The sequence below is a fragment of the Pelophylax lessonae genome, assembly GCF_965119305.1.
Source record: "Pelophylax lessonae genome assembly, chromosome: 3".
NCBI classification, from domain to species: domain Eukaryota; kingdom Metazoa; phylum Chordata; class Amphibia; order Anura; family Ranidae; genus Pelophylax; species Pelophylax lessonae.
This window is the reverse complement of record NC_138770.1, coordinates 284,563,038-284,588,408: the sequence shown is the minus strand read 5'-3', so window position 1 is coordinate 284,588,408 and position 25,371 is coordinate 284,563,038. Positions and strand designations below refer to the sequence as shown.

At 41.9% G+C, this 25,371-nt stretch overlaps 1 protein-coding gene across 1 annotated transcript in view; it reads left to right on the top strand.

Annotated features, from left to right (window-relative positions):
- The first annotated feature begins 8,612 nt into the window (after positions 1–8,612).
- The window catches only part of KNG1 (kininogen 1), a 56,109-nt gene continuing 39,350 nt past the window's right edge, over positions 8,613–25,371 (top strand). The window contains exons 1-4 of the mRNA XM_082251885.1: positions 8,613–8,852; positions 19,709–19,822; positions 21,347–21,434; positions 25,070–25,248. Of these exons, the coding sequence (XP_082108011.1) occupies positions 8,658–8,852; positions 19,709–19,822; positions 21,347–21,434; positions 25,070–25,248 (576 nt within the window). The 5' untranslated portion in view covers positions 8,613–8,657. The remainder of the gene's footprint in view (positions 8,853–19,708; positions 19,823–21,346; positions 21,435–25,069; positions 25,249–25,371) is intronic.

Here is a 25,371-nt window from a genome sequence, read left to right as displayed (position 1 = left end):
GCTAGGAGCAGTGCCATCTGCTAAATGTACATCAAGTCTTTGTTCCTTCAGTTTCAGGGGTATGCGCAAGTTCTTGGCTAGGTTGATATCCAGGAAGCAACTACAGGCTCCAGAGTCAATGATCGCCTGCAGCTTTACTTCCTTTCCATCCACCTGCAGAGAGATGGGGAGAATTAAATGAGTGGATATAGTCCCAGACAACTGAAGGTAAGAGGGGCGTGGAAGGCTGGACTTCCTTGGGCGGACAGGACAACTGCGAAGGAAGTGGCCCGAAGTCCCACAGTAGAGACACAAGTTATCCTGTCGTCTGCGTGCTCTCTCTTCAGGGGTTAAAGCAGGGCGGAGTAGGCCAGTTTGCATGGGTTCCCCATCGGACATATTCATGGACTGGGGAATAGAGGCTGGGAGTGTTGGTCCTGGGACCTTTGGCATTATCCATGTGGGTCGAAGGGTCTGAGTGCGTTCGGACCTTCGCTCCCGCAGCCGTCGGTCTAGTTGGATAGAGACTTGGATGAGACTCTCTAGTGAGGCGGGAGCCTCAATCCTAGCCAACTCGTCCTTGAGAGACTCAGATAAGCCTTGCCGGAACTGGTATTTTAGGGCGGCATCATTCCACCCAGTATCAGCTGACCACTTGCGAAATTTCACAATGTAATCCTCCACAGGTCGTCTGCCTTGTACAAGAGCATGAAGGGCCGACTCTGCGGTGGCCGTCCGTTGTGGATCATCATATAAGGTAGCCATAGCTTCAAAGAAGGTGAAAACTGAATCCAGGACTGAGTTCTTTTGCTCAATGAGATTATGAGCCCAGGACTGTGGCTCATCAGATAAGAGTGAAATGATGAAACCCACCTTGACAGTCTCAAGAGAAAAAGTCCTTGGTTGCAGGGCAAAGTAAAGGTCACAAGCATTTTTGAAAGCTCTGAATTTCCGTCGGTCACCTGAAAAGCGATCGGGAGTGGGAACTCTGGGCTCCGGAGGGGGTAAACCCATAGCAGGTGCGGCTGTAACAGAACAACTGAGAGGGTGAAGGCGTCCTTCCAGCTGAAAGTAGCCATCTTGTAAGCTCTGGACTGTTTGTGTAAGAACTGTAATCTGCTGACCTAGGGCCTCTAATGCGGAAGCACCTCTCTCGGCCTCAGACATCTTGGCTGGTTGATACTATCACGTACCTGGTGCTAGAGGCCAATGGAGAGAGAGGGCTTCCCTTGCGGCTAAGTTCCAGACCCCCCTGAGGATGAGAACAGGAGAGGTCAGGCCCAAAGTAGCACGGGTCGCCTGCTGGATTGTGTGCAGGAGGATCCAGAGTACAGCTGGAGTGCTGGAGTGGAATCAGCAGACAGGTGGCGCCCGTGAGGTGTTTACAGGACTTGGATAATGCTGAGACTGGAACGTGGTCGGGTGGATAGCCAAGATCAGGAGCCAGGTGGATATCAGAGCAAGCGTGGTCAGGTGGATAGCCGAGATCAGGAGCCAGGTGGATATCAGAGCAAGCGTGGTCAGGTGGATAGCCGAGGTCAAACACAGGAAGCAATCAGGAGACAGGTCAAGGACAAGCCGGGTTGGTAACAGGAGACAGGAACTGGAATATCACAGGGATAACACACTGGAGGAGCTGAAGATCAACCAGCAACTAAAATCACTGGCAGGTTTCCTTAAATAGGCCCAGGTAAATTGCTGGTAGTGCTGCTGGGTCCTAAAGTCCTTCTCCTGCCAAAGTGCTGATGGCGCTGCTGGGTCCTAGAGCCCTTCTCCTGGTGTTTGTGCCCTGACACATAGTGTAAAAATGAACAAAACATAAAAAGAAAAAGATGAAGCAAGAGAACCTCCCTTAAACGTAACCGCCTTAGCGGTAATCCCGAGCGTGACTCGGGGTTGATTTTTCATTGCAGGAGCGGTAACCCCGAGTCACGCTCGGGGTGGATTGCAGAGAGCGCAGCGGAGCTTCTCTTACCTTATCCTGGCGATCCAGCGATGATCTCTCATTGCTGTGACCGCCAGCCGAGAGTCCCGCCGCTCCTCCGTCCCTCCGTCGGTACGATCACTTCCTAGTTCCGTTCCCTGCAGCAGCAATGCTGCATGGGAGCGGAACTAGGGAGGGAAATTCAAAAAAAAAAAAAAACGTTACACAAAACACACTTTATATTATATTATATATATATATATATATGCATATATATATATATATATATATATATATATATATATATATATATATATATATATATATATATATACACACATGCATATGTGTATATATATATATATATATATATATATATATATATATATATATATAATATGCACACACACACATATATATAAAATTATATTATTGATTCAATTATAATTCATGCGTTATATATTATATATATATATATATATGTGTGTGTATATATATATATATATATATATATATGTATGTGTGTATATATATATATATATATATATATATATATATATATATATATATATATACACACACACACACACACACACACACACACACACACACACACACACACATATCTATATATAATATATAATGCATGAATTATAATCTAGTCAATAATATAATTTTATTATATATATTATATATTAAATAATAAAATAATATTATTGATTCGATTATAATTCATGCGTTTGTGTTTCAAATTTATCACATCTGGGATGTCTACTAGAGTCTTGTTTTGGTCAGGTTTAAGTCAGTAATTACTAAGAATTGTAGGCCTATAATACATAACGCCAAATTTCCATGAAAAGAATTGTACCGCTTTTGGTATGTAATTCCAGACATAATCATACCGCCAGGGAGGTTAAAGGGTACAAAATGACAAATATCACAGTGTCGTGGAGTAACTGGTGCTCATTTCAGTCAAGAAATATGAAACCATTAATGTCTAAAATAGTCTAGTACACATAACACTGTATCATCAGATCATCACCAAGCCCAAGGTAAGTTAACACTTCTACCCAGCCATTGCTCTCTGCCCCCAGTCCCTCAGAGCGGTGGTCACAGTACCAGAACCCCCTATTCTTTTAAGGGCTATAGAAAGTACATTATTAAAGTCCACAGCAATGGGGATATTCCCCTGAGCCATGTTAGGCACTTTATTAGTGCAGGACAAAAAACGGATTAAGTCAAATGGGGTTTATTTAAACATTCACAAGGGTATAACATGTGTCAAGGTATTTTAGAAGCACAATAAGGTAGCATGCCTCAGGATCAGAGACCACTGTCTCCATCTGTACTGCCACAGCTTTAGTAATCAGGATCAAAACTCCTTGAGAGTAGGTGAGTAGGTGGCATGGAATGCATGGGATATGAAGGGGCATTTCAGGGCTATAACTCTAGAACCAGTAAAGTATGTTCTCTGTAGAAATACTGTATAATCTGGGATTTAACCCTTTTGATTTGACCAAATACCAGGGACCTCCTAACTTTGGAATTGAGGCTTAGAACATTCCATGACAGCATTTCAAAAGTCATAATGGCTTAGGTATAAATTATGGGATGAATGGCGAGCCATGTGCATACCAAATATATAAGTATACATACAATAATCTAGGCAAAATGGTTGAGCAGATACACAGGTGAGCAATACACTGATAACATAAAAGTACAGAAACCTTGAATCCCCAAACCCCCACCCAGCCTGACATAGGCACAACAAGCAGGCTTTTTCTCCAGAACTAAAATAAACATTAACAGAGGTATCCACAGAGGCCCCACAACAACCCATATAGCACTGCCAACAGAGCATGAAAAAATAAACATATGGTGCACCACAAGGTACTGTGTTTAGGAGTAATGGAATGTGATAAGACATGAGTTAGCCAGCGTGCCAATAGAGCAGACCAAGGAGGTACACCAGTAAGTAAGGCCAACAGAAGATACATGGCTGGCCGAGTATAACAAAAAGAAAAGGCAGCATATGTAGAAGTGAGTAGTATGAATGATGCCAGAGGGTGTTCAGTTTACTCTATCTAACCAGTCAGAGGCTTCTTCCAGAGAAGTGAAGAATTGCACTTTTTCATTAGCTACCACTCTTAATTTCACAGGGTACAGTACACTATAGGCCACGTTTAATCCAGAAAGATTGATTTGTGGTTTCCATTGTGAGACAACTCCTTCATCTGTGCAGCAAGATGGCTTTCTTATCTTGGAAATGCAAAAGCTTTATCAACATGGGGCATGGTGGCGCGCCCGATGGCAAAGGGTGCAAGGGTACCCGGTGAGCCCTCCCAATAGCAAACAAGGAGAAAAGCATACTCAAGCCCATATTGGTTTTATTCCAATGTTCTATGAAGCGTTCCTTACCTTCAGTGCCCTCAGAAAACCCGATGAAGCGTAGGTTGTTACTCCAGAGGCGATCTTTTAGGTGACATTAAATTTAGAAGAATAGTTTGACAAATTTTGAGCAGTACGAACATCAGCCTGCATGGGGTGAAGCATGTCTTCTACATCACTAATCCTTTGTTCTGGTGCTGAAACCCTAGTACATATCATGATGTAGAATAGAAAGATCCATTTTAACAGAATCAATCTAAGTGGTTATTGCAGACTGACAAGAGTGTAGAGCCTCCATTACATGCCTTAGAGTTAGTTCAGCTTCCTCAGGTGCAGATTTGGAGACTGCAGCTTTGTTAATGTGAGATTCTGTGGGTGAGCCTCCTGCTTAATGGCTGTCTTCTTCCTCCCACTCCTTGTCCATACCATCAAGGCTCAGGAAAGGAAACCACCTCTGGTGAAGAGGATGATAGAGGAGCTGGTGATGACAGGGGGGCCGGGAAGTGCTCCCTAATAGTGATAGTGTTAGGGCGCTTAGGTTTATGGCTTGGGTCAGATGGGGAGGCTCATTATCGCCTTCTTGAGCCTGTCTCGCTGAGGCAGAGTGCTGTGGACTGTTAGGCCACCGGTGCCATCTTGGGAGCTCTGGGGGGGCCCCAGGGGAGCCAATTCCCCTGTGGATTTTGGGGCATGTTGCCCAATCTTCACCATCCTGGTGAACATGGGAGGGTTATGCGGAGCCGGTGAGGCTAAAACTCATGAGCCTGCTGTGCTAGTAGGATAGAGGTTAGAGGATGGTGGCGTTGGTGGCGCTCAGCTTCTGAGCTGCTTACATGCACACAGCCAGGCACGCCCCCTCAGTTGCTGACTTTAGTGGCTTAGCTGTTGAAGCCCAGGTCCTGTGGGACTTTTTTACCCTCTTAAAGGCTAGGAACCTGACTTCTTGGAAAGTCTAACATTGCACCTGGAAAGCCTATTTTGTGTTGTGAAAGGCTAGAATGTTCTATGCTGGAAGGCTCTCCATGGGACACCTTCTGTCCTTTCTACAGCCTGGTCTAGATCAGCATCTGCTCTTGAGTACTGTCAAGGGAAAAATCTCGGCCTTGACCATTGGCCTCTCGTTCTTTAGCTGGAACTTTTGTGCAGTGTCACACACATTTTTGTTCCTGTACATTATCCTGTTACTCCATGGGACCTTAACTGATTCTATTGACCCTTCATAGGCTGCCCATTGAACCTATTAGTGATGTTACCTTGTCTGACCTTGGTCACAAGGTGGCCATTCTCGTTGCTATCAGATCAGCGCAGAGGGTCTCTGAGTGAGCAGCCTTATCCTGTAAAGTACCTAAAGCTTGTTTTCTCCATAAATGTGTATTCCTCCTTTTCAATGTAATTCAGACGTTTTCCTTCCCTTCTAATATCCTGTTTCAAAATCTCCCAAAGAAAAATGTTCTCCATGTGGTATACTTTTCTTTGGAACCACATCTTCTTCATAGGAAATCAGATTACCTCTTTGTACCTTTGAGCCTTTCCCAACCTGTTTGTTGCACTGGCCTTTCGGCATTTGTTTGCAGTGTTGTTCATCCTTTAGTTGGACTGCGTTTGTATGTCCCATGACCCTGTGTCTTGTACTGTACAACTAAGCAGCTTGCTATCCCAGAAGAGGAGTGTCAGGGCCTGGACTTGAACCTGAAATCTATGCTGTGTTTGGCAGTAACTCTTCTCGCTGAGCTACCTGAGATGCTGGACAGCACCCTGTCTGATCCATTGAACAATCCTGCCTTGTGTCTTGACTGCTGCTGAATCTTGAACTCTTTGCTCCTCCCATGAACTTCCTGATTTAAGCCACATCTCTGCACTTCCTGTTTGCCAGATTTTTGTGCTCTCTCCAGCCAATATCTCGCTCTTGTCCTCCCTGCTGCCGTCCATATTTGTGCTACACTCATCACCGACCTTTGGTTTTTTGCTCGACTACGCTTCTGCTTGATCCCAACCTACAACCACTTTGACTTGCTTACTGACTATGCTTCTGTCTGATACTCACCTACTATATCCACTACTGGACCCCGGCTTCACCTCCTGATGAAGCAATCCTGAGGACGACCACCTGGTACTATCACAATGCAAAACCCATCTCCACCATCAGGAGCTCTGGTGAACACCGGTTAGTACTTAGACTCTGCACTTCAGGTGAGTCCGCGTCATCTGCCAGGATGACCTGCTTGTCTACCTATCCTGCTGGTCAGTAGGAGTCCCCCTACTGTTATAGCTACTGGTTTCCGAGCCTGACCCCTAATAAAGACAAGGAGGTTCTGGGCTGCTCTGTGCAATGCTATTGCAAGCGCAGTTAAGTCTAACACGTTTATAATTTTGGAAAAAAAAACTTAAACAGAGATCAAACAAACCCTCCTGCATTAGTAGTCCTTGTTTATCTACAGCCCTCTCTTCTTTACAGCAGTTCACAGTGTAGAATTTATACAGCTTGTCTGAGCTTTTAGAAAGCAGGAGCGGGGAGCTGAAGTTCCACTATGCAGAGCTCATTAACCGCTTGCCGACCGCCGCACGACTATTTACTGCGGCGGTCAGCCCCTCACAGGCAAAGCGACGTAGGTCTACGTCGCTAGCCTGTGAGGCTCTAGGAGGCGCGTTCCCGCTCCCGCGCGGTCACGCCCCCCCCCCCCTGTGCGTGTCCCCGATGTCCGCCGGACACTCGCGATCTTCCGTTACACCAGAAGAAAGGCAGGCGGCTAATGTAAACAAAGCCGCCTGTCATTCTTCCCTGTGTAAGAATGGAGATCAAAAGGTTCTACTATGTAGGACCGTTGATCTCTGTTCTTACACTAGTAGCCACAGCCAATCAGAGTTAGAAACACGCCCCTAGGGACACACTTAACCCCTCCCTCTCCAATAAAGTTAACTCCTTCACTGCCAGTGTAATTTTTACAGTAACACTGCATATGTATAGCACTGATTACTGCAGTAATGTCACTGGTAACCCCAAAAGTGTCAAAAATGTCAGTCAAGGGTCCGATCTGTTCGCCGCAATGTCGCAAAAAAAATCGCAGATTGCCGCCATTACTCGTTAAAAAAAAAAAACAACTAAAATGAACAAAAATCTTTCCCTTAGTTAGTAAACGCAATAACTTTTGCGCAAACCAATCAAAATATGCTTTTTGCGATTTTTTTTTTTTTTACCAAACATATGTAGCATAAAACAAATTGGCCTAAAATGTTAAAAAATTTAGATTTTTACTTTTTTTTGGGGGGGGGGAATTTCATATAAAAAAATTTGAAAAATATTGTTATTTTTGCAAAATTGACGCTCTTTTTTTTGTTTATGATCAAAAAAATCGCACAGGTGATCAAATACCACCAAAAGAAGGCTCTGTTTGTGGGAAAAAAGGACGTCAAATTTGTTTATGTACAGCGTCGCACGACCGCGCAATTGTCCATTAAATAGTGCCGAATCGCAAAATAGGCCCTGGTCAGGAAGGGGGTAAAATCTTCCGAGGCTTAAGTGGTTAAGAGCTGATTGGAGGGAATGGACACCCCTACCACACACACACAAACACACACACAAAAATATACCTGAGCCTATCAATCACAGGCTATGTGCTGGAGCTAGCTCCCTTGTCACTTTTTTTCTCTTGGTTTCAGGAATACTTGTCAGAAATGACATCTTCAGATAGCAGAGGAAGGAGGCAACGGACAGAAATTACACTTAGTCTATAGCACACACTATAGAAAGATATGCTTTCTTCATATTTAATGATTGAGGTTGCACGTGAACTATTTTCTGTCCACACACCTGATTTCTTTTGGCACATCATTTTTCTAGGATGAGGTTGTTAGCCCAATTCCAAGCCTTCAGTAAGAGAACCAGGGTATCCCTTTTTGTCTGGCCTATTTGTCATATCTTATAATACCTATGCTATTGCCTGTATAACACGCAGGACTATTTTGACAATTCTACTGCACAAGCTCCACCACTAAAACAAAGAAGGTATACCTTCTAATACACTGATAAATAAGACACACTAGTGATAAAAAAAGAGGGAAAATTAAACGAATAAAAATAATAATAATAATAAAAATTAACTAATATTTTGTATGCGTTTATGTATAGGAAAAGCGGTGTAGCCTAAAAAGCCGAAGAGAGGAAACCCTAGAGACTTCTTACATTCTAGAAAAAACTTACCCTGATTGACATGCACAGCTTTGTTTGTGCAAAACTTGCAGAGTATTTGCAAAGTGCGAAGGGGGGTAATATTTGTATTCAAAGTCTGATGACCCTTTCCCGTATAAGCAAAATACTTTTTTCTTTGTAATTCATTTATAATTGCACTACGTCTGATCTCTTCAAGCAATGAAGCTCCTGCCTGTACTGTTTCTCAGTTTTTATTGTTTTTTAAGTGTTGCTGTTCCAGTTCCAGATATTGGTGTGGACTGCGATGACTCAAATATTTTTAAGGCAGTGGATGAAGCACTGAGGTCCTACAATAATGCTAAAGAAGATGGAAACCAATTTGTTCTGTTCAAAATAACAGATGCCAAAAAAAGGGTATGTATACCTCAACATCTTAGCATTCGCTTCATGTGCCTTGCCATTAGACACTCATTCTATTGTAATTAGCAAATTTTAAATCTGTTTGAGCGCTAGGTTTAGGTATGCTCTAAAACTGAACTATCAGTATGGAAAAAACTCACAAAGGTTTATATATTATCTAGAATTTGTTTTTTACATATTTTAGGAACCCAAATAATAATAATAAATGCTGTACATTTTCATATTTGTCCATCTGTCATGGCCATTGCAAGAGAGTCACACTCATCCGAGTAGTTATTTTAATTGCATTTATGTAAATTATTGAGACTGAAACAGCAATGTAAGACTCTGGCCATAGAGGGAAATGGGAGAATACATTGTACTAGAGCAGGGGTCTACAATGGAGGAGCCCTCCAGTTATTCAGAAACTACAATTCCCATCATGCCTAATCATGTCTGTGATCATCAGAGTTTTACAATACCTCATGGGACTTGTAGTTCTGCAACAGCTGGAGGGCAGTTGTTTGGAGATCCCTGGACTAGAGGGATAAAACAAAGCAACTGGGCAGGGAGATCATAACTTTGAAATTTTGGTTAAATATAATAAGTTGGTGAATGTACTAATCGTCCACCATCCAGACAAAATGTAAACATTCATTTTATATTGACTGGTCCTTTAAACTGGACTAAAGAAAAGAGGTGATATCAAAGTAACTGACTTCACCTTCCATATTTACAGAAGATTATTCAACGCAAAGAGTAAAGACTGAATAGAAGCACCTAATTAGTTGTCATGGACAACAAAAACAATTATGTACTTGATTTTTTTACACTTTTTTTTTTTTTTACAGGATATTTTTTTAACTTTGTTTCTTTATTAGTTAGAGAAATCAGAACATGAATAACAATCAATCAGTTCAATAAGGGGCACACAGTACATAGTTTGGTTTGTCAAGAAAGGAGTCTCTAATTAGAGAGAAATCACATTTAAAAACATAAATGCTGTATGCAGTACAAACATCTAATAACAAATTACAAAAATATAGTCATGCTTTCTGAGATGCCACTGGTTAATTGGTTTATCATTCAGTTAACCTGCATTTGTATTTTGCATTTGCAAGTGTAGAGAGGAGGATTAAGCATGGTAAATCTGATTAGAAAATGAGGGTATATTGTTATAAGTTAGGGTGGTGCAAGGGCTACGTTGTTGCCAGAAGGTATTAAATATAATGCTGGCCAATACATTATACAATTTTCTTGTTCAATTTTCTTTAACCACTTGCCGACGGCTCACATGGAGCGTACTGCGGCAAAGTGGCTTGTTATTGTCCAGCGACGTAGACCTACGTCGCAGGACTCCTCCCCTTATGGGCGGCGCGCCGCCAGAAGCTCACTCCCGTTGTATTCAGACACAGCAGGAGTCGGGCCAGGGGAGGAGAGGCGGTGATCACCGCCGCTCTTCCCCGATCGTCGGGGATCGAGTGAGGAGATCCGCCCGCTTGTGTAAACAAAGCGGGCAGATCTCCTATGTGACAGGCAGGGTCAGATTACAGGATTCAGCATAGCTGAACCTGCGATCTGTGCCTGTGTCACACAGTCCCCTCGACCCATACACGTCAGTAAGCACCAGGCATACATTAACCCCTTGATCACCAATAAAGTTAACCCCTTCCCTGCCAGTGTCATTATTACAGTAACATTGCATATTTATAGCACTGATTACTGTAGTAATGTCAATGGTATCCCCAAAAGTGTCAAAAATGTCAGTTAGGGGTCCGATCTGTCCGTCGCAATGTCGCAGTCCCGCAAAAAAAAAAACGCAGATCGCCGTCAGATCGCCGCCATTACTAGTTAAAAAAAACTATAAAAATGACATAAATTTCCCGTAGTTAGTAGCTGCATTAATTTTTGCGCAAACCAATCAAAATACGCTTATTGTGATTTTTTTTTACCAAACATATGTAGCAGAAAACAACTTGGCCTAAAATTCAAAAAAATTTGGATTTTTACATTTTGGGGGGGGGGGGGGGGGGGAATTTCATATAAAAAAATGTGAAAAATATTGTTATTTTTTCAAAATTGTTGCTCTTTTTTTGTTTATAGAGCTAAAAGTTAAAATCGCACAGGTGATCAAATACCACCAAAAGAAAGCTCTATTTGTGGGGAAAAAAAAAGACATAAATTTAATTTGGGTACAGCATCGCACAACCACGCAATTGTCTGTTAAAATAATGCAGTGCCGAATCACAAAATATGGCCTGGTCAGGAATGGGGTAAAATCTTCCGGTCTTAAAGCGGTTAAAAATACGCTCATTGAGAATTTTTTTGTCAAAGACATATAGCTAAATACATTTTGGCCTAAATAGAAGACAAAAATTGAATATATTGGATATTTTTTAACTGTAATTTTTTCAAAATTGTCGCTTTTTTTTATTAATATCGCAAAAAATGAAAAGCGCAGAGGTGATCAAATACCACCAAAAGAAAGCTCTGTTTGTGGGGAAAAAAAGGACATAAATTTCGTTTGGGTACGGCGTTGCATGACCGCGCAATTGTCAGTTAAAGTCGCACAGTGTCAAGTTGCAAAAAGTGGCCTGGACGTAAAGCAGGAAAATCCTCCGGTCCTAAAGTGGTTAAATTTACCAGTTCAATGGTGTAGTGCAAGGCCCTGCCTGAGTCAGTGTTGTATTTTGGCCTAGGCCAACAAGGCCCAGGCCTAGGGCAGCACTTTGCAGGGGGGCAGCAAAAAAGCCAATCCCCTCCACCTGAGACTATATTGGCCACTGGTTGCTAGAACCACCTCTCTCACCCTCCTCTCTCTCACCCCCCTCTCTCTCTCACTCACCCCCTCTCTCTCTCCCCCCTCTTCTCTCTCTCACCTCCCTCTCTTTCACCCCTCTCTCTTTCTCTATCATCCTCCTCCCTCTCTCTCATCCCCTCTTTCTCTCTCACCCCCCTCTCTCTCTCTCATCCCCCCTCTCTCTCATCCCCCCCACTCTCTCTTTCCCCTCTCTCTCTAATCCCCCCACTCTCTCTTTCCCCTCTCTCTCTAATCCCCCCCACTCTCTCTTTCCCCTCTCTCTCTCTCACTCCCCCTCTCTCTCATCATCTCTCTCTCTCTCATGCCCCCTCTCTCTCATCCCCCCTCTCTCTCATCCCCCCCACTCTCTCTTTCCCCTCTCTCTCTAATCCCCCCCACTCTCTCTTTCCCCTCTCTCTCTAATCCCCCCCACTCTCTCTTTCCCCTCTCTCTCTCTCACTCCCCCTCTCTCTCATCATCTCTCTCTCTCTCTCTCTCATCCCCCTCTCTCTCTCTTTGATTCCCCCCTCTCTCTTTCTCACCCCCCCTCTCTCTTTCATCCCCCCTCTCTCTCTCCCTCCCTCACCCACCCCTCTCTCTCTCATCCCCCTCTCTCTCCCTCCCTCACACACCCCTCTCTCTCTCTAGCCCCCTCTCACCCCCCCCCCCATGAGATCTCTGGGGTTCATGCTGGGACTTGTACTCCTTCAGTTTTGGATGGAGTCACATCGGTTAAAAAAGGAGTGGGGAAATTTTACATGGAGGGGAAAGGGGGGCGCCCAATTTTAGTCTTGCCTAGGGCAGCACAAAACCAAAATACACCACTGGCCTGAGTGCATACAAATTGAAAGTGTTAAGGTTTGACCTCATATTATATGGTTTCGGTAAACTCTAAATGTAAATTGTACAAGAAAATTGTATAATGTTTCGTATAGGATGTGGTCATTAATGATCTGAATGACCACAGAGAGAAGGATGGTTTTGGTATCATTCAGTAGTATCAAGACCACAATTCTGGCCTCTATAACAGTGTGGGTTACAAAGGTTTAAAAATGATTGGCCACTGCTTAATTCCCACTCCCAATAGGACTATTTTAGGGTCTGGAACACTGGAAAAATGGGTTTTACAGGATTTATATTTGTTTAAAAACACAGGAAACAACTGAACAAAACAAAGTAAAATTACAGTTAGAGATAATGAAATAGCCGAAATATTCAATAAAGCAATATATAATTAAAGACATTTGTAGTGTATTCAAATGCTAACAAATGTAACTCACTTTCATCAGTGATAGAAGACCATCATTTTTATTCATATGTAGCACTGCCCCTGCAGGAGCCACTGGTAATTCAGGTCCTCTGCTCTGGTCCAGCCATATGTGACCCTCACCCTCACTAACACCATGAGAATACCTTTCTGTAAGCCCCCTGCAGGCACACAATATACAGTATACTCACAACCCTTTAAGAAAAAGGCAAACTGTATAGGCAGATAAAAGTCATAAATTATAAAAGAGAATATTGGCACATGAATGTCAATTAGCATAAACACAATAGTAATTGCATAATTAACCTCACATGGATGCTTATGGAAGTTCAAATTCCAGCTTATTCTGTGACCCCCAAGAGCATAAACAGTAACTCTTCATATGAGATGATACACCCCAAGTGACCAAAAAAAGGTTAAAAAGCATAGGTGGATCTCACTTGAGAAAGGGGGTTATAGCCGGTGGCAACACTGATCAGTGTATTCTGACAGCGGGGAAGTCTCTGGCCTAGCACAGCGAGAGTGATTCTCCCATCCACATCCAATGTGTGGATGAGGAAATCGAGGCATTTTCAGCGGATTAAACAAAAAAAGCGGATTAAGGCATGGGCTGCCTTACAGTAATAAAAATAATAAAAATATTGCATGCATTATGCATTTGGAATTGAACTGATAGTGTCTCTCCGACTCTTCTGACTCTAATCTTTATCTGTTTTGATCTAGGGCAAGGACAGTGTGAGAGCAGAATAAACATGATTCTTGATTTTTAAACAATTCCCAGGTCACAGGTTACATTACGTGTCACATAGGGCAAGCAACATAACGAAATTACGTTTTTGCATAGCCTATGGGTTTTGCAAGGTTAATCAAAATGCGAACAAATGTATTTTACACGTCAGGAAAAAAACATATTCCAGCTATAGCACACAAAAATTAAATACGTTTTGGCTTATTGTTCTTTCATGATCCTCTATTTTCACTCTCATGTCAGTACAGGTATAAATGGACACACAGTACAACAATAAGAATAAGTACAGTGCCTTGAAAAAGTATTCATATCCCTTGAAATTTTCCACATTTTGTCATGTTACAACCAAAAACATAAATTTATTTTATTGGGATTGTGTGTGATAGACCAACACAAAGTGGTACATAATTGTGAAGTGTAAAGAAAGAAAATGATTAACGGTTTTCAAAATTTTTTTACAAAAAAATACCTAAAAAGTGTAGTGTGCATTTGTATTCAGACCCTTTACTCTGATACCCCCTAACTAAAATCTAATGGAAACAATTACCTTCAAAAGTCACCTAATTAGTAAACAAAGTCAACCTATATGTAATTTAATCTGTTCTGTGAAGCCCTTAGAGGTTTTTTTTAGAGAACCTTAGTGAACAAACAGCATCATGAAGGCCAATGAACACACCAGACAGATCAGGGATAAAGTTATGGAGAAGTTTAAAGCAGGGTTAGGTTATAAAAAATATCCCAAGCTTTGAAGATCTCATGGGGCACTGTTCAATCCATCATGTGAAAATGGAAAGAGTATGGCAGAATTGTAAACCTACCAAGACACGACCGTCCACCTAAACTGACAGGCCAGGCAAGGAGAGCATTAAGCAGAGAAGCAGCCAATAGGCCCATGGTAACTCTGGAGGAGCTGCAGAGATCCACAGCTCAGGTAGGAGAATCTGTCCACAGGACAACTATTAGTCATGCACTCCACAAACCTGGCCTTTATGGAAGAGTTGCAAGAATCAAGCCATTGTTGAAGAAAAGTCATAAGAAGTCTTATTTGCAATTTGCGAGAAGCAATATGGGGGACACAGCAAACGTAGAAGAAGATGCTGGGGTCAAATGAGACCCAAATTTGAACTTTTTGGTCTAAAAGCAAAACGCTATTTGTGGCAGAAAACTAGCACTATACTGCACATCACCCTGAACACACCATCCCCACTGAGAAACATGGTGGTGGCAGCATCATGTTGTGGGGATGCTTTTCTTAAGCAAGGATAGGGAAGCTGAGTTAATACGAAGATGGATAGAGCCAAATGCAGGGCAATTTTAGAAGAAATCCTGTTAGAGTCTGCAAAAGACTTGAACTGGGGCAGAGGTTCACCTTCCAGCAGGACAACGACCCTAAACATACAGCCAGAGCTACAATGGAATGGTTTAGCTCAAAGAATATTCATGTGTTAGAATGGCCCAGTCAAAGTCCAGACCTAAATCCAATTGAGAAACTGTGACTTGAAAATTGCTGTTCACAGACGCTCTCCATCCAATCTAACAGAGCTTAAAGTGGAGTTCCACCCTATTTTTATACTTACCTCAATCTTCTCGCTCCGGGTCACCTGAAAAAGAAATGGATAATCGCATATTTTTTTTTTTTTTACTTACCTCATAGCGAAGAAAAAATACTTACCTTACTTCCTTCTTCCTCCTTCCTCGGCCGCGGCCCGTCGTCACTTCCTGGCTCTGCAATGATTCCTGGGAGCTGAACGTCATAGCTCCCAGGAATCATTGCGCCTGCACCGGCCCCGACGTCAGTTCCGGGTCGCGCGCGTCATCCCCTTCTAAACAGCTTCTGGGCATGCCCAGAAGCTGTAGAGGGATGACGCGCGCGACCCGGAAGTGACGTCGGGGCCGGCGCAGAGCACCGTGGGACCAAAGAAGGCGGAAGAAGACGCCGAAGGGGATCTCGCTGGCTTCAAGCTGCCCACATCTGAGATGGCAGCGCTGGACAAGACGTTTGCAAGGTAAGTATTTGTCCTAAGAGGTAAGTGCAACCCGGGACAGATCAGAGGCTAGCCATTGTGGAATGTACTAGCCATAGGCGTGCGCACAGGGTGTGCCGGGTGTGCCTGGGCACACCCTAATCACCTAGGGCACATTAGCATTATCGCTCTGTTTGCCAGTGAGGAGAAAGATCTCCCTCGGACCTGCTCTGCCATAAGAGAAGTGCCACACACTTCTATTTCACTTTGCCAGCAGGGAGAGTAATGTATCGGGGCCATGTACATGTAGGCAAACACATGCATGTGTATTTAAACTTTGGGGTGCACACCCTAATGCAATAGGCTGCGCACACCTATGGTACTAGCCCTGACTGTCCCGGGGGTATTAAAAAAAAAATAAATAAATCCAGGGTGGAACTCCGCTTTAAGCTATTTTGCAAAGAAGAATGGGCAAAAATTTCACTTTCTAGATGTGCAAAGCTGGTAGAGACATCCGCAAAAAGACTTGCAGCTGTAATTGCAGCGACAGGTGGTTCTACAAAGTATTGACTCAGGAGGGCTAAATACAAATGCATGCCACACTTTTCACATATTTATGTTTAAAAAATTTGGAAAACCATTTATCATTTTCCTTCCCCTTCAGTATTATGTGTCACTTTGTGTTGGTCTATCACAAAAAAATCCCAATAAAATGTTGGGTTGTAACATAACACAATGTGGAAAATTTCAAGGGATATAAATACTTTCTCAAGGCAATGTAATCATAAGAAAGTACTGCAACAAATTAGTAATCATAAAATTTGTACTATGAAGGCTGCTAGTATTTTAATTTTAGTCCCAGTGGCAATTGTGACCAGGACACAAAGGATGATGCTCCCTAAAAGCAGTATAAATTTTGCTCGACTAAAATATGACTAAAACTAAACCAACTCAGATGACTAAAATACGACGAAAACTAAAATGACATTTTAGTCATAAGACTAAAATACGACTAAAACTAAAATTACATTTTAGTCAAAAGACTATGACTTAAGCTGGCCATACACTAGCCGGAAAATAGTTCAAACTCATTTTTGAAAAACGAAACATCGGCCGTGAGAGCAGAGGATCGTGCCATCATGCAATGAACGAATTTCGAATGATAAATCGATCAATGGACATAAATAATCCGTTTTTCGTTCAGTTTGTCACATATTCGTAGTGCAAACCGGGCCAGAAACATTTTAACCTTTCAATTTATCGTTTGTCCGGCAGAATTTTCCAAACTGTTCCTTTGTTTTTTCAGCTCTGAAAAATTAAAACCGATTTTCTATTTGTGCCCATTAACTGGACGAAAAATTAATGAACGCACCAAATGACAGATTTTCACACGATTTTTCGGCTAGTGTATGGCCAGCATAAAACATAATCGAGAATTGACATCAAAATTACCACTACTCTGCTGGCCATTGCTTAATCAGCAACACAATTCCATTCAAAGCCTGTAAAAATAGCACATTAAAGTTTAAACATTTACAGTATTGCACTACAGCTTAAGCATATGTAGGGGGCATCTACTAAGCTGCTGAAAAAAAAAAAAAAAAAAAGAAAATTAGGAAAAAGGCTTTTCTTATATTTTTTTCTTAATATTTAATGTTGGTAATATATTCAGGCAATATGTGCAATGACAGTACAGCCAATAGAGTTGATGGTTTTGGGGTTTTTTGTATTTTAAAGTTGCACTTCTGATTGTCAAAAAGCAATATTTTTGTTTGTTTATTAAATTTGCTTTTATTTATAAAGACGTTATATATCACAAGGGCTAAATCTGTGTCTGTAGTGTATGTTCAAACCTTAATATCATAAATGATAACATGTTATTAGATTTTTAATACAGGAGTATATAACTAGTTTGAAAATTCCAGAGAAATGTTTAAATAATGCATTACCTAACCCATTCAATTTGTAGTTTACTAAAATATATGAGATTTTAGTTGATTAAAATGTACGGGAGATTTTAGCCCACTAAAATATTACTAAAACTAAAACAATTCAGATGACTAAAATACGACTAAAACTAAACTAGCATTTTAGTCAAAAGACTAAAGTATGACTAAAACTAAAATGGCATTTTAGTCAAAAGACTATGACTAAAACCAAAGCGAAATCTGCTGCCAAAATTAACACTGCCTAAAAGGGACACAGACAGCTATAAAAACTTGACAGAGCTTCTAACCCCTCATCACTCTATTTAAAAAAAAAAAAAGGCTTTAGATTGCACTTTATCTGGTTGCATGCTGTTTATTGGTAAATGACCCAGAAAATAATAAAATTAGACAGTCAGGCAACAAGCAATTTCCAAATTAGGTCAGTAATGGCAACCTACATATTTATCTCAGTACATGGCATTTTTGTTACATTTGAACAATGTTTTTGTTCATTGTGGTACATAAGGCAGTGTTTTTGCCACCCCTCCCCTCCTTAAACTGCAAAGACAGCAGACAGGGGTGTGCACATGTGTGACGGTACTCACCGTCACTGTGGGGTTGATTTACTAAAACTGGAGCACTCAGAATCTAGTGTAGCTGTGCATGGTAACCAATCAGCTTCTAACTTCAGCTTGTTCAATTATGCTTTGGCAATAAAACCTGGAAGCTGATTGGTTTCTACGCAGAGCTGCACCAGATTTTACACACCCTAGTTTTAGTAAATCAACCCCAATGAGTGAAAGACAGATACTTAAGGGACACTAAGAAAATGGTTTGGATAACTTCAAATGGGAGAGAAATATTTAGCAACAATATCTCTCAAGAAATATGAAGATTTGATCCCACTTTACACTGTGAGACCTATAGCCTGTTGCCATGAAGTCTGTGACACCTAAATAATCATAGAAATACATAGAAGTGTATTCCATGTACTTCAATGTAGGAGACGGACAGACTGTCATTGGCAGTCTTGTCCCATTGTTAAATGTTAATGACCTCACATTGTTCTGTCCAGATGGCTAGATAATTAGTTCAGGTTAATTCTATTACTGTATACAATTTAATCTGCATTTGATAATGTAATCAGGCAGAGGGGAGGGATTGTGTACACTGTATGAGAGTGACTGAGTGTTTATTGGATTGTGAATTTCATGTCCTGTTCCCCACAAGGTCACCTGAGCAGTAACCTTGTGGGGGAAAACGGTATTAGGAGAAGCCGTACCATTAAAGTTAGAGTTCTACTTCACCCTCAATCTAGAGTCCTGTCTCTTATTGGGGAAATCTGCTACAAGGGATTGCTATGCTCTTTCTACTCCCTTGAATAATCATTAAGCTCTTGTAAGAGCTTGTTCTTGTTCCTGCTTCACTCTCTGGGGAAAGAGAGGTTCACCCACTGGAACCTGGAACCTTGTCGTAGGTCCAGGGTGGTTAGGAGACACCGAGACCCCAATCAAGATGCGGCGGTTCATGGGGTCTGCAGTGGTTATGGTGTCTGGTGCTTGGAGTCCTCGGGAACCACTAGGAGCATCCGTCAACGGAGCTACCAAGTCAGGGTGCCAGTTGATCTGTTACAACATGCTTTGGCCACGTTGCTTTGGGTTGCTTCAAAAATCTTCCCCATGTCATATTTTGTGGTCTGTAGCGTTGCTAAACGTGACCCATTCAAGCAAATAGGGCCACGCTGCAATCGCGTGCAATGTACACCATTTTGGCGGAGTGGTGCACTTATGGGGCTAAAAGAGGCAGTAAGAAGGCAATGTCAAACACCTCCGATAAGTGATCGGAATGTGGATCACTTTTCAGGGGAGTGTCAATTTTGCCACTTAGCCTTAATCCTATGCACGTTAACACACAAAATAACATTGTGCTAACATGCATGTGTTAAATGCAACACAGAAGAGCGCCTCTTTGTGTATGGGCCCTTAATTTGAAATGCGGATATAGTTTATTTACATGAATTATATATTTATATTACATTGTCATAATCTTCCTCACACCATAAATCAATTTGTGTTTTTATATCTATAGATCTATCTATATATAGCTATATATTCTGTGTAGCTGTGAAGCTGCAAATTTAATGTGTTTCTGTCCTTTTTACTAGCATGATGCAAATGGTCAAATACATTATTATACTGAGTATGAAATACGAGAAAGCTCCTGCACAGTGAAGAGCGAGCACAGTTGGCAAGATTGCCAGCTCCAGACAAACAAACCAGTAAGAATATGTTTGCACTGCTTTTCTTTAATATGTGTGTTTTCTGTTTTACTAACAAGTCAGTATTATTTCATTTGGTAATTCTTGCTTGGATGTTTCTTATGTCAAAAATGTAGATGGGCGCCATTGGGCTGATTTTTTACTAATTTCCCATCACTCTTAGGGACAACAGTAAAGAGTTTTCCATACCAACTTTTCCTACTCTAACAACCCCAACCTACCAGTTATGTAGCCAAGAAAGAAAGTCCCACACCTGCTGCTGCATTTTCTGTTGACTAAATGGAAAAGTCAGTAAAAAAAGGGAGATTTCCATTTAAAAGACATTGAAGGTTGGTCAAACATGAAAAAACAGGTATATGCAGTATAAGAGGCCAACATGTGACCTGTAAAGCCTGTATCCACTGTGAACTACAATATCATTGTTCCATCTATTAACTAATTGCCATATGGATATCTAAATCAGCCTTTTTTTATACCTCCCAACTGTCCCTGATCTCGTGGGACTGTCCCTGATTTGGAACAAAGTCCCTCTGTCCCTCTTTCCTCCTCCATTTGTCCCTCATTTCGGTGCAATCTATATAGTTGCATATAAAATGCCCTACTTCTGTATCAAAAAGTGTTTTACAGTGCTAAACCTTTCACCCAAATTCTAAATTGTAAATTCTAAAAGCCAATATAAAGGAATAGTAAAGGTAAAAAAAAGCACTTGAGGGTTTAACAAATCATTTTTTTTGTACAATTCTCCTTTAAGGGGGCATGGCGGGGGGTCCTATGCTAACATACTTTAGCTAATTGGTGTCCCTCATTCCTATTTCAGAAATTTGGTTTTCAACCAGGGTGCCTTCTTGGGTCTCAGGAAGTAAAATTTCGTCCGACGAACGATCTGCCGATTTTCGGATCGTTGGTATAGTATTTTCGACAGCCAATTACGAATTTTCGTACGACAAAAACTGGATTTGATTTATCGTACGTGAACATAACATCCAATTTTCGTTTACTGAGTACAGTTTTCATCCGAAAAAAATCGTAAGAGCAAGACTACGCATGCTCAAACAAAAGAATACATACAAAACAATTCAACACATTAATCAGTTCTGAAGTTGAATTCTGTCGTATGAGAATTTTCATATGAAAGTAACCTCTTCACTTTCCATATGATACTAGCATGCAACAAAAACAGACAAACACTCGTCTGATAATCTGATCGTGTGTGCGAGGCTTAATTCGTATCAGCGAAAAAGTGACAAAGTATCAGTACTCGTACTCGGTCTTAAAAAACTGGTATCCGTGCATCCCTACTATACAGAACCAAGGTCAATATTAGGGTAAGTGTGTTTGGAGGCAAAGGATAGGTTTCCTGCTGCAAACTGAAGTGGGAGGGTTAACGGGGGGGGTTTGGTGAAAGTACAATTTAAAGAAATGTCTTGGAATTTCTATTTTTTGGCTCTAAACAATGCACTATTATTATGTCATTTATCAATAAAGTTTTCTTACTAGTCAGTCAATAGATAACTATCTGTGCAGGAATTGGGAAAATGTTCAGCACATCTCCTCGTCGACAATGAAAAGAAGATTCAGACTGTTGTTTCCCAGAACTGCAGTATCAGTAAAGGTATGATCATTAAGACTTGTGAACCCCACATTCACATTTTGTATGAATTTGTAGCACACATATCAGCATAATACAGTACGTAAACCTCTTTTACCTTCAGTGTTTCCACCACATCCTTACCACAAATTGTTTTCTTCCTCCATTGTCCACATTCTGATAGCTCTCCCTTGTCCATAATCTGTTCTCTGGTAGCAACCCCTCCATTGTTCACTTTTTGGTACCTCTCCCTTGTCCATACTATGTTTTCAGCTTTTCCTCCATTGTCCACATTCTGGTAGCTCTCCTTTGTGTATACTATGTTTTCTGCAGCTCACCCTTCATTGTCCACATTCTGGTAGCCCTACCTTGTCCATACTATGTTCTCTGTCAGCTCTCCCTCCAATGTCCACATTCTGGTAGTTTTCCCTTGTCTATACTATGTTCTCTGTCAGCTTCTCTCCATTATCCAAACTCTGTTAGCTGTCCCTTGTCCATACCATGTTCTCTGTCAGCTCTACATCCATTATCCACATTCTGGTAGCTCTCCCTTATCCATACTATGTTCTCTGTCAGCTCACCTCCACTATTCACATTCTGGCAGCTCTCCCTTGTTCATACTACTGTATGTTCTCTCCCATACTGTTCATACTATGTTCTCTGTCAGCTTTCCCTGCATTGTCCACATTCTGGTAGCTCTTCCTTGTCGATACTATGTTCTCTGTCAGCTACTTTCCACTGTCCACATTCTTGTCGCTCTACCTTGTCCATACTACTGTATGTTCTCTGGCAGCTGTCTCTCTTCCTTGTTCTCATTATTGTACTGTAGCTCTCCCTTGTCCATACTATCTTCTCTGGTAGCTTTCCCTCCATTGTCTACATTCTTGTAGCTCTCCCTTGTTCATACAATGTTCTCTGTTAGCTTTCCTTCCCTTGTCTACATTCTTGTAGCTCTCCCTTGTACATACTCTGTTCTCTGCCAGCTCTCATTCCATTGTCCACTTTCTGGTAGCTCTCCTTTGTCCATATTATGTTCTATGTCAGCTCTCCCTCCATTGTCCACATTGTCCACAAACGCCGCGGCTGTGCGCCACGCCTCACACACACAGTCCGGCCTCACACACAAGCGGCCTGTGACAGGCCGGCGGGCGGGCGCACAGCGGAGGAGCGGCATGACGTCATGTGGCGCCGGCTCACTAGGGGGAGAGTGCGCAGCGGCGTTGCGCATCTGCGCAGTGCGCACCAGCCCCGCCCCAGCCTAGGCGGCCTAAAGCGCGCGCGGGAGTGGCGCCACCCCACCAGGCCCGCGAACTTCGCCAGAGAGAGACACACCACGAGTCATCACATCACATCCTCCTCACACGTGGACCGGACCAGGCCAGCGACAGGTATGGTCACACTGACAGTCTGTCACTCCATTTTTTCGTGCAAAAATTGGACCAATTGGGAACAATACCTACCTGTTAACAGACAGCTGGATAGTCCCATAGCATAAGAAAAAAGTCCCCCTGGTATCATCTAGGGCACATGGTGGGTGAGCGTAAACTGTATGGCTATCCTGTGGTTCCTGTAGGCTTTGCATGTGTGCGGGGGGGCCTCCATGTCCATTTTGCTTGGGGCCCCCAAATTCCTTCAAATGGCCCTGTGTCCATGTACATAGTATGTGCTCAATACTTGGTCAGGGCTCCTTTTGCATGAACTACTGCATCAATGCGATGTGGCATGGAGGAGATCAGCCTGTGCCACTGCTGTGGTGTTATGGAAGCCCAGGTTTCTTTAATAGTGGCTTTCAACTCCTCTGCATTATTGGGTCTACTGTCCCTTATCTTTCTCTTGTCAGCACCCCACAGATTCTCCACCCTTTACCCACCTCAGAGCACGGCCCCTTGGTTCCACCCCCCTACCCATCTCTAAGTATTACCCTTTTTAGCACACAGAACCAAGTATCAATTTGTAGTGCTAAGTAACTTTATAGAATGTGTTAATGTTTTAATGAAAACCAAAAGCAGTAAAATAAATCCCCCACAGCCAGCAACAACAGACCCCCGCCAGCAATAATTGATCTCCCAGCAGCCAGCATCAGTAGACCTCTCCCTTTAACAGTAGATCCTTCCCAGCAACAATAGATCCCCCCAGCAACATTAGATCCCCCCGCAAAAATAGTTTCTCCAAGCAGCAATAGATCTGCCACAACAATAGATCCCCCAGCAACAATAGACCTGCTGCAACAATAGATACTTCTAGTGACAAAAGATCCCTAAGCAGCCAGCATCAATAGCACCCCATTACCTCTTGCCATTACATACATTCAGGTGCCGGAACTGCGTACCCCCGCATTCCTACTGAAGAAAAGCCCTGGTCATACCACTTGTTGAAGGTGTGTCATGACTGATGCAAACAGCTGCACCAAGCATTCACCCATCAGGAGAAAATATATAACCTCAGGAGGAAGAAATAATGGTTCATACATGACCCCCTCCACCCACTCCATGATCACCTATCTTTCTGCCACCTATCTTTTCATGCATTAGTCCATGACAACTTCTTTGCACCCTGTACCAGTTAAATATATATAATTGCTGCTGCTGCTGTCTTCTCTAGCTTTCAGCAAAAATCAGTTATAATAGCCCTGCCAGCATTCTCCGTACTGCCCTCTTGCCTAGTTATTTTCTCAATGGCTCATAAGATCAAACTTAGTCTCCTTGTTTTTTCCACAATAAGGTCTTCTCTCTTTCACTTTCCTTTGTCCTCAATCAGCTACACTCTGTGACTAAGTAACACTTGTCCAGCTGATTGGGTAGTAATGAATACTGATCTATGTGTGGTATGTGTCACTAAAGGCCAAAACTATTCTATAACTAGTCTATAATAACTCATTCATGAACAGCCACAAATTTGCTAGTGAATGGAAATAAATATGTTTTCAGTTTCCCAGCCTAGTTTGCCTAAATAGCATAGATTATGGCTACCAATCATTACTGTAGAGAATCTTTTCATTCATCGGGTAGAAGGATCAAAAAGTCCCAAACATATACAACTACAAACTAAACAGGATTTGATACATTCTTCAGTGTTATTGGTTGAACTACTAGATGGACTTGTGTCTTTTTTCAACCAGACTAACTATGTAGCTACTGTATGTTGTAACATTTGAACAGACTTACAAGCTTGTTCAGTATCAGTTGATTTCTTACAGCTATATTTTACATGATGGTTTTCCAGTAATCAAATTCTGGGAAGGACAGCAGGGGAAGAATACAATGCATTCTGGTCCTGTGTGACACCATACTGTAGATTGGTTTCCAGTGATCCAGGAGAGCATAAAAAATATTTTTTGTGGGGAATATTGTTTTTTATGGGTTTAACTTCTTCAGCACTTAGGAACATCACTATAAGAGTGTGAAATGAACGGCAAAAATATGGACTGAATTTTGTCAGGTAAACTTGATATACTGTATATTAATACTGTAATTTTTATACAGCAGGCAGGACGTTATTCAACTTTTCATTTGATTTTGTGCATTTTCCAGTGAGCCCATACACACCAGGGTGGTCAGAGGCATAGATTGGCCATTAATGCAATGCAATGTGGTGAATGGGCCCTAAAATGTTAGCAGGACTCATTATGATTAAAGTAATATGTCATTTATTTTCTTCAGTGCCACTGGAAGCTCATGTGACTGCAGTACATCACCCATGCCTTGGCTGTCCTCATGCAATAAGCACAAACAATGAAGAAATACTGAACTTTGTACACTATGCTATTGAAAAAATGAACAGACAGGGGAGCCATCTATACTACTTCGATTTGGACCAAATAGTGAATGCCACTCGCCAGGTCTGTACAATACAAAACTATTTATTTTAGAGGGACATGTAATGTCACCCATTAGGTCCACAGAGCAAAAAAGTTCCCTTAAGGGTCAAAGAGAATTAAGGTAGTATTATTATACTGCATATT